Below are 10,955 nucleotides of genomic sequence, written 5' to 3'. Positions count from 1 at the left end.
AAACCGGGGCAAGTTGGCTGGTTTACACATTTTTAGTATTTATTTTAATAATATATTTTGACAAAATTTGGTTGAAAAAATTATGAGAATTGATCAATTTTGATACAGTGTTCAACGATTTACACATTATGAGGTAAGATTACATTGTTTCATAGCTGTTCCGATTTCACCATCAGAAAAATTAAAAAAAAATGTAGGTATTTGCGTATTTTAAAATTAAAATAAATTATTTTTAAATATAACGCACATTATTTAAGTAAATAAATGTCGGTACAATCGATTGTAATTATTCTTTGTCATTGATGGAATGGTGAAAAAAAATCTTTGAATAAAATTTATGAATAATAGAAAATAAATGGTCTGGTGAAGATTAAGGAGACAAAGAACATGAAGACGGAAAAACGATTGTTATATTTTTTTGTTTGACACGCATCGTTATCTATTTAGATATCGAGGAAAAATCAATAAGTTTCACCAAAGTTGGTACCCACACAATTTTTATTCAATTGACCATTTTATCGTAAACCACCGGTAAATTTAATAGCCTAACATTAAAAAATATCGAGCAAATGTCATTGTTTTGATTTTTACAAACGTAATTCCTGGTTTTTGATCATTTATGATGATTTAAATAGATTTAAGTTTGTTGTGTCTGAATTCGTTGTATTAAATATGTTCACAAAATTCTCATTCATTGTGAATGCTTTTGCATATTATTGATATCAAATTCTGGGTCATTTTACACCAAACGAAGTGTTTTGAAAACTGTTCTCGGTATTAACAAATCATTATTTATAAATGCCTCTCCACAAATATGTTTGGAAATGTATTGGAGCATTTGGTTATATGGTTCAATATGGTTGTATAACACACTGTACTTTTGAATACATTGGTGATCTGGTAGTTGTAAGTATAACATAGTTCCATATATCCATAATATATGTATCCCATCACTGCTAATGTTTTAATATCACTATCCAAGCACTTTTTAATTATTTACTTAACCGCCACACTTTTAGGCACAGACTATGGAAATTACACTTCGTTTCAACAATTACTACAAGAAACAAATATTTACATGTACCAAATAGGTTTTTAAGTTCTTAGTTTGGTTTAATTAAGTAATTTATGAGTATTTAAATTGATCGCCCTTGAGGTGATTTTGCACAAAAACGACGCTATACAAATCATTCAAATATTATTATTAAACGAAACTTTCATAAAAGTCGATCCATGCTAAAAAAATCCAGGATGACAGCAAAGTGATCATTTTGTGGGAAATTTTTTTAAAATTAATAAAACTGGAATTTTAATGCATGTTTTACCATGTCTCCCAATGTAAATAGTTTTTTCTTGAGTAAATGTTTACTTACAATTACCGTTTCTAAAATAGTGCGTCAGTTAACAGATTTTCGCGTGTATACGCGAAAATCTGAAAACATTCCGATCATATTATGTTATGTTCGAAATTAATATTAAACATTACTATTTTGCACAATCGTAAATGCAAAAAGTTGTTTTTTTACTGTCATTTAGTTGAATCAAAGGTTTTTTTAAATGCTTATTAAAAACGGCAGTCGTAGGTAAAAATTTACCAATAGTCGTTTTTCTTAGGCTAGTTTTATTTATTTTAAACCATTTTAAACTGACAACTTGACAAATAAAGAACCCGTTTTATAGGTTCATATTTTGATTATACGAGAAGATAAAACTAACTTTAAAACTTTGACATCCATAACAATGGTCGTCTAGTAACAATCGGTTTTAATTTTAACGAAATAATTATTAAAATGCATTATTTTCCATTTCCGGGAACTGAAATACCTACTTCTCATTATTATCTAACTACTATAAAGTATTTAAAAAATAAATTATGCATATTTTTTAAAAAACTTCAGCTATATAAAATTACTATACTAGAAATAAACATGACAGTTCTCAAAAAAATTGTAGATTTTCAGGAAAATAATAGCACTATGACTAAATCAGGTGTGTCCCTATTTTCTGTATATTTACCTTTTATTTTGAAACCCTTATGGTATCAGAAAATCATTTTAGGTAGGAGATGTTTGAATGTATTTGTGCATTTCAATTTAGACGGACGATTCAATTCGACAATGTATTTTTTATGTTTTTTGTTTCATTCTTCAGCATCCCAACAAAAACAAAATTATTAATAAATTAATTATTATTTAATCCTTCCGATAAACCGCTACACAAGCGAGGATCTCTTTAAATTGTTGTTATTTCACAAATGTTTGGGTAGACAAGGTATCTAGTGAAACCCTAGTATTCTATTCAACATAATTGGATCATTTGTCCATGTTTTGGTCAAATTGACATTTAAATGCAGTTTTATTACCTAGATGTAGACGCATGTTTTGTGAAAGAATAAGACTTTTTTTTGAATATTTCTTCCACTTCAACCACGGATGTGAAATTTAATTTTATAAGGGGACATGTCCTCGACAAGTCCCGTTTTAAAACTAAAAGACGTGTCGACAGCAATATTTTATGGGCATCGACTGGGTCAGCGACTTTGGCATCCGTAGTCGGAAATCTGGAAAGAGTGATTTTTTTTACTTACCACGAAGGTCAGGGAAGAAAGGGATCTAATGAAGTTTGTTTGTTTATTCTAATGAAGAAATATATTGATAATATTAGTCATATTACTGATCTACGTGTATTTTCTGGTGTGGTAGTCTGTGGTGGTCAAAATAGAAAAATTACAATGGTAAAATTTATAACGTCATTGGCTAATTACAGGAGGTTCAAGAAAATTCTCAGTATTTTACAATATGAGGAAAATTTTTTGCCAGGCGATGGAGATTTCAGAGTAATTAAATGATATTTCCGATTTATTTGATATTACGACTGTCGAATGAATATACAGATATAATTGTCAAGTCCAGTTCAAAGAATTACTTTGCAGTCAATATGATTGAGCTCTGTATGCTAGTATTTCAAAAAGTCAAAAAATATGATTGAGAACTCTGACATATTTAGTAAAGTAAATTAAAAATAAAACATACTTATTAAAGTATTTAAAAAATCCGCTCTATCAATTGAAACCATGGGTTCAGTGAACTGAAAAGGTCTGTTTTGGAATATCCCAATATTCCATGTTGGAATATTATTGGATCATTCGAAGATACATAGTCGCTAATATATTGATGGCTTGGTAAGAACACACATTTAAAAAACAAGCTTTTGCAAAGGTCCACAGTCAACCGTATACCTTTTCCTGTTGATAAGGCATATAACCCTTTGCAACCGGCAAACAATTTTAAAATTGTGATGTGCCACATTGTTAAAGCTCTTAGTTATGATCTCATAGGTCTGGGCGACTTACTGGTTGAAACATGTGCGCTTGAAAGTACCCTAAATAAGCAGCTCCCGCACGTTCAATCGACACCGGTTCCGTTCACAAAAACAAATTTATTTTCTGTCTTCAAACACAAACTCACTCTCGTGTGAAGCCGGTTGTAAAGGGTTAAGGAAAAACGTAATAAACACATAAAACACCGAAAATCCAAATTAATCTGATTTCGACATTTTAATTTTGTTTATTATTAAAAGGGGACTTGTCCTACGAATTTTATAATTTTTAATACTTTTATTCTGAATAAGTTCCTTTTTTTATTTTACCTAAAATCATCATAATGGCTTTGACATTGTGCTAAAATATCAAAGCCAAAAAAATTACTCAAATATACAAATTATAAGGTTTATATTGATCTGAGTGATATTCCCCTTAAAAAAAACAATTCAATTGTATTTATTGCTATAATAACGATTTTGTAATTTTTCAGTGTTCCGGACCATCAATGGAGCCCACATTACATTCTAACAATGTTCTCCTAACTGAACACATAAGCCCTAAATTAAAGAAAATCCAAAGGGGGGATATTGTGATTGCCAAAAGTCCCTCAAATCCTACACAGAACATCTGCAAACGTGTTATTGGGTTGCCAGGTGATAAAATGAAGGGACAGTTTTCATTACGAGGGCAGATAGTTCCAAGGGGACATGTTTGGTTGGAAGGAGATAATTCGTCCAATTCAGCAGACTCTCGTTTATATGGACCCGTACCTCAAGGATTGATCAGAAGTAGAGCAGTTTGCAGAATATGGCCTTTAGATAGCATTAAGTCATTATAGAACTATATATAAATAATTGTTATGGTTGAATAATACAAAAAGTCAAACATTTCTTGTTTTCTATTGTGCCCTATTCAATTTGTTTATTTCTCAAAAGAAGAATTCGTTGTATAAAAGAAGAATATTAAAAGCATACTTTTTGGTAAATATCACATTTGATTTTATCATGGTTGGATAAAAATATGGTTTAATTTGTGGTTATTTTCTTTTCAAACCTATTTAATACAAATTTTATTTATTTATATTTCTTATGAAAAATATGGTTGAAGAATTTTGGCAAACACGTTGTTAAGTGTGCACTGAACATTCATCTATCTGATTTTCTTTCTGAACATTGTGACAAAGCACTATCTTTTATTTTGAAAATAACTTGTGTAAGGTTTTTATTTTTTAGGCCAAAATTCAAACAAATTCACCCGATTTGGTTGCTGTAGCAAGAAAAAAGTTGTCACTGCTTGCATTATAATACACTAGTAGTTCTGAGAAAAATAATTTTCTTTTGTATAAATCAAAACCAAAATTTCCTCTGAAATCATAAAATTTTGAATTTTTTTATTATTTTTTTTTTATTTATTTATGTCTATTCTTGAATACACATTTTACAATTTTTTACAGTGGTTTATATTGTAGTACAGAAAAATAGGTATAAAAAATAAAGAACATAGGTTGATGTAGGTAAAACTGTGTGTGGTTGATATTGTATGTTACGTGAACACCTCACTAGGAGAACCTGTGCTGAGGTGTTTACGTGTTTGTGATTAAGTGTGACAGGTATTTATGTGTTGTGGTAGAAAGTTATTTTTTTTTTTTTTTTTTTTTCACAGACATATTGAAACATGAAAACACACATATATATGTGCGTGTATGTAATTTTTGGATAATTCTTAAAGAACGTGTATAATATTTAATTTTATTTATCATATTTTGGTTATGTTTGGTTTGGAATTATAATCTTTTGAATAAAGTGAATATCTTGATTTTTTATCCAGGCTACGATATGTTTTTTGAGAAAGTTTGTAGATGTATTTGTAGTCATTAGTTGTTTCAAAGTAATGGGCATACTGTTAAAAAGTTTGGTTGCGTAGTATTGAAAGTGTCTTTGTCCGTGTGTGGTGTGTGTTATCGGAATGTTCAGTGTTTTATTTGTTGATGACCTGGTTTTTATTATGGCTTTTGGTTGATTTGTAATATGAAGATTATTATGGATGAGATGTAGGAGAGCAGTTTTGGCGTAAAGTTGTCTTATTGACATGACGTCTAGAGTTTTGAAAATTTTGTTTGAGTCTGTGTAGAATGGTACTTGCAGTATGAGTTTTATTATTGCCTTCTGAACTTTTTGAATTGGGTCAATTGTTATGTTTGTAGCGCTTCCCCAAGCTAATATTCCATAAGTGGCAATGGATTGACACAGTGCAAAATATATTGATCTGAGTATTGTTAGTGGAAAAATGTTTTTGATGGATTTTATTAGGTGCAAGACTCGTTTTAGTTTATTAGTGATAAAATTAATGTGTTCAGTCCATTGTAAGTGTGTATCAATAATAACTCCTAGGTATTTTATTTGTTTTACCCTTTCGATGTGTTCGCATAGGCAATAGGATGATGTTTGTTTACAGTCATGCAAAAACAAGTTCAAGTTAGAAGGAGGTTGACCTCTTTGTGTTATACTATGTGTGATGTATTTTGTTTTGACTGTGTTAACGGTAAGAGTATTTCTGTTTAGCCATTTTATGACAATTGACAAACTTTTTTCAGCTGTTGTGAATAAATCTTTCCATGTGGCTGCTTGACACAGAAGAACTGTATCGTCAGCGAAGGTCACGATTTTACCATCAATTTCAATGTCACATAATTCGTTAATGTATATGAGGAATATTAGTGGGCCAAGTACACTCCCCTGTGGGACTCCGTACGTGATTAAAAGTGGTTCACTTGTCTTGTTGTCAATTTTGACTTGTTGTGTTCTGTCAGACATGAAACTTTTCATTAATTCCAATTCTACTCCATTAATGCCAATGTTTTTTAGCTTCTTGAAAAGTTGTTTGTGCGAAATTGTATCGAAGGCTTTAGATAAGTCCAAATAGATTGAAATTACTTTTTTTTTGGCATCTAAATTATGTGTAATAAACTCGGTTACAGTGGCAATTGCGTTTTCTGTATTCCTATTTTTTCTAAAGCCGTGTTGGTTAACTGAGAGTATTTGCATGTTTTCCAGATAATGTTGCAGCTGTTCTTTTATTGCTTTTTCAAGAATTTTTGACAACGTGTTTAATAGTGTAATGGGTCTGAAGTTGTTTACACTATTTTTAGGTCCTGATTTATGAATAGGAATAACCAGACCCTTTTTTAGGATGCTCGGAAAAATTCCTTCTTTCAGGCTAAGATTAATAACGTATGTTAGTGGAGTAAGTAGTTGTTCGCTTAGTGTTATTATTGTTTTAGAGTCTATTCCGTCAGGACCTGATGTTGTGTTATTCTTTAGGGAATGTATTAATTTTTTGGTGTCTTCCAGAGTTACTCTATGTAATTTGAAAAGACTGACACTATTTTTGTGTTTGCACTGAGTCGGAATTTTTTGAGGTTCTTGATTATCGTTACTAGACGACTTTTGTTTTATATTTTCGGCTAGGCTTGCTCCGATATTTGTGTAATGTCTGTTTATGTAATTAAGGATAAGTGTAGGATTTTTGTGGAAGTCGACTTCTTCGTCGTTGATAAGTATTTTTTTTATTTCATCATCTTTGTTTTTTTGTGTATTTGTACTTTCCCTCAGAATAGACCAAACGCTTTTCGGGTCAAAGTTAGCAGTAATCAGTTTGTTTCTGTAATACAATTCTTTGGCTTTTCGTATAATTAGAGAACAAGTATTTCTGTACCTTTTATAGAAAGAGTTCAGAAAAGTATCATTTGGGTTGCGTGTGACTTGTTTGTGTAGTTTATCCCGTTTTTTAATGCAATTTATTATGCTTTGAGTAATCCATTTTTTTAGTCTTATTTTGCGGTGCGTGAAAGATTTGAATGTTTTTGTGGTGTTTTGAGTGATGAGCGTTTGTAGGTATGTTATTAAGTAATTCCAGGCTTCTTCAGTGTTGTTAATTTTTTTAAGGTGTTCCCACGTTTGTTTTTCTAGGCATTTTTTTAGGTTCACGTAGTCAGTTTCAAATTTTGTGATATTGTTTTGAATTGTTGGGTTCAATGTCTGTGTGGTCAGTCCTATCATTGTTGTGTAGTGGTCTGTGATTGTGGATTCAAATACTACGCTACAGAATTTGTTTTTGGATTTGATCATTATGTGGTCTAAGCATGATTCCGAGTCTCTGGTAACTCTGGTTGGAGTGTTGATGGCGCTTATTATGCCATGTTCCAGGAGCATCAGTTGGTATTCGATATTCTGGGGATGGCCTTGTGGAAGTATATTTATGTTGAGGTCACCAGTTACGATGATGTTTTTGAAGTGGGTAATTTTTTTTATATGAGTGTCGAGAGCTGTTAGAAAGGGCGTAATGTTGTGTGATGAAGGTGATCTGTAAATAGCGAGTATGCACGTATCTGGGTCAGCGATTATTTGTAAACAATTTGAGTTTTCTAGGGTGAATTCTGAGACAGATACGTTAAGATTATCTTTTATGTAAACGACAACTCCATCATTTTGGTTTTGGTATTTTGTTGTGAAATATGAGGAGTAGTTATTTTTGTGTTTTACAGTAAAAGAGGTTGGGATCCAGCATTCTGTTAGTATAATAATATTGAAGTCTATTTTAAAGGAAGACAAGAGTATGTCTAGTTCGTCGTAGTTTTTGTTAAGGGATCTTATGTTTTGGTTTAATAGAGTAAGGGTGCCTGGGGTGCTAAATATTGAATCGCATAGTTTTGTATTATTGGTTGAATAATGTGAGCGAGTGCTAGTTGAGTGGATAGTATTTAGTAATTCGGCCATATTAAATTATTAGCAATGTATTTAATTTACTTTAGGTGGATAAGTCGTCTAAGTTTGTTTCCCCATTTTTTTTAGGTCATTTTCGTGTTTTATTTGGAAGATTTTATCGCCAGTTGCTTTGCGGACAAGCAATTTATTTGATTTAAACCACACGTATTGGTAGTGGGTTTCTTTAGCCGTCTGCTTAGTTTTCCACAGAAGTTCCTTAAAGTACGGTGAGAGCACCTCGCTGATGAAAATGGGAGAATTTGAGTCTATGGTTTTGGCCGCATTTTTTTTGAGAGCATAGATTCCCTTGTATTTTGATTATAGAAGGTGATGTGGAGTTTGTCTGGGGTGTTTTGTCTTCGATCTTGAGTCCTGGTCACCATGCGTATATCTTGTGGTTGCAAGGGCAGTCCCAGTGAGTTGGCTACTCGAAGTACTGCTTCCGAGGCTTGTTCTCCCGGCCGCAATTCCACGCCCGCCATTTCCAAGCTGTCGGAGAGCTTCACTTGCTCTAGATCTGCAAGACGGCTTTCCAGGGATGAGATTCTTGTGTTTTTTTTTTCATTCTCTTCTTTTAATAATTTTATACCTTTGAGGCCCTCCTCCAAATCTTTAAAGCGTGTGATCAGGTCATCATACTGGTTGCAAATAAAGTTAGTGCTTTTCTTAAGATCGCTGATTTCTACCTCAAACAGTTTTTTCATTTCACTTATTTTGTTGTCAAAATGTTTAGTGAGGCGATCAAATAATATATCGGCTTCTGAACCCAATGTTGAGGCCGACGGAGCAGGTGAGCTCGGCCGGCTTTTACATTTTGGGCATTTCCATGTTTGTTTATTTTTAGATGCCATTTTTTTAAAGCTGGTATCAGAGATATTTAGGCAGTTATTATGAAAGGCAATGTTGCAGATGGCGCACGTAAGTGCATGGTCATTTTTGGAGATAATGTTCAAGCAGGCTTCACAATTCATTGTAGTTCGATTTATTTTTGTCTTGCGTCTGAGTAATGGTATCCCGTTCTCTTTCTTGTTATTAATTTCAGTTGTGCACAAGGAAAAATAAATAATATAAAAATAAAAATTTTTGGCGGCAGTTGGGATCGTTCCGGGGTCCTTCGGATGTCTGGGCGAATGCAATATAGACTGCTAGCTATCCGAGCGTTCTAACCACTAGACCACGAACCGGTTACAGCTACTCGACAACTAAGAGTTGTCGCGCGTCGGACCTGGGGGGGGGCCCTGACTTTCCCTCGGCCAGCTCAGATGCGGGGGCATGAGACGTCTCTCTCATAGTCAGGGTTCGGGGTCAGCGCGAGGCTCAAGAATCCATATCCCACCGTCTACACAAAACACTCCCATACAACCGCTATCCCCAAATGAAAGAGGTTAGGTTTTTATAAATCAACATTGTATTTGAGCGGCAAAATGGACATTACATGGGTGAATGACAATAGAATACAGGTTGTTACATCCTAACTAGAATTATCATCAAAGGGTTCCCTAATCTCTCTCTGGGAAATAATTAACAGCTCTCTAGACCGACAGGCAGCGTGGACGAATTTAGGTTATTAGCGGACACATTCAAGGGTAATAGGAAATGTAAGAGACTCACAGCGTGGTGTTGTCGGGGTATCCTGTTGATTGCAGGACTGTGCGCCGTGTTTCAAACAAACGGTGCCAGCCTGTCGATGTTCAAAGCGCGACATTGTCGTACATTTGGCTTCTCGACCGAGCGGTGCGAATTGGAACGCGGGCGCCGAAACGAACACACGTCCAGCTAGGTCAGAGGTCGGCGCGTAAGAAGGAGGAACGAGGAGCTCGGTCGCCGGGGGTGGGGGGAACTGTAGCGGATCTTTTGCGCGTTACGTTTGACCCAGCAACTAGCCTGATAATTCCCGCTACTCAAGTTGGCAACTGTAGGATCTTTGCGCCTAAAATCTGTTATATGACAGAGTAATATTAACTTGCTCACTCTTGTTATTATTTGGTGAATCCGATAATGATGATTTTTTGTTTTAGGCAACAACACTTCTGTCACAACACAAAATATTAAAACACTTAAAATGAGAGTAAAACCGAATTTTTATAGTTCACTAAAGTAGAAAATTCACTTTATTGGTTTTTAGGAACACGTTTACCGGTGAATTGCTTGGATAACTGTGTATTGTATAGTTTAATTAAGGTGATTTCAGAAGAGCGAAATTTGACGTGCGGTCTGTTTGTGATCCAATTACTTTCTTCGTGAATGTAGGTACTTTTTGTTATAATCTACATATGCATAGTTGGCGTTAATTGAATTATTTGATTAAAATAAGGTTTTTGCAAGGTATTCTATACAATATAATGATAAATTATTTGTTTGTGTCCATACGATACATACATTATATATATGTATATATATATATTTTTTTTTAAATTTTTTATTTCATTATTTTAATATCACATTTAGTTAAAGAAATCACCTATTGCCCATCTCACTAGGTGTGAAACGCCTGAGTTGGATGGCAATTTACAGGGTGGTTAGGAATATTCAGTGTCTTAAAAATAAAATCAGTACTCATTCTCAACGGGACTTTTTGAATAACCTTCAAAATTATTTTTTGAATCTTTGCTAAAGGCTCCAGGCAAGTATGTGAGGCACTACCCCAACTGATAATACCATATTCGAGAGACGATTGTACAAGAGCACAGTAAACTTGTTTCAGTTGTTTTCTATTTCTAATATCCCTAATCTTTTTAAAGAAATAGATGATTTTCCTCAGTTTTGTCGTTAGGTTTGTAACATGTACATTTCATTTAAGGAGATCGTCTATTTGTATACCAAGATATTTAATAGTATCAACTCTACTTGAAGAAGGACAAGTACATGGG

At 33.4% G+C, this 10,955-nt stretch overlaps 1 protein-coding gene across 1 annotated transcript; it reads left to right on the top strand.

Moving 5' to 3' along the window:
- Positions 1-570: 570 nt before the first annotated feature.
- Positions 571-4,355, top strand: LOC149423588 (mitochondrial inner membrane protease subunit 1). The gene is made up of 2 exons (XM_089632027.1): positions 571-906; positions 3,813-4,355. The coding sequence occupies exons 1-2, from the start codon at positions 799-801 to the stop codon at positions 4,158-4,160; spliced, it is 456 nt and encodes a 151-aa protein (XP_089488153.1). The 5' UTR covers positions 571-798; the 3' UTR covers positions 4,161-4,355.
- The last annotated feature ends 6,600 nt before the right edge of the window (positions 4,356-10,955 follow it).

This window comes from Hesperophylax consimilis, chromosome 5, assembly GCF_061612785.1.
Source record: "Hesperophylax consimilis isolate HC1 chromosome 5, BYU_Hcon_1.0, whole genome shotgun sequence".
NCBI classification, from domain to species: domain Eukaryota; kingdom Metazoa; phylum Arthropoda; class Insecta; order Trichoptera; family Limnephilidae; genus Hesperophylax; species Hesperophylax consimilis.
Note: the sequence above shows the minus strand (reverse complement) of the source record. Positions and strands in the feature narration are given on the sequence as shown.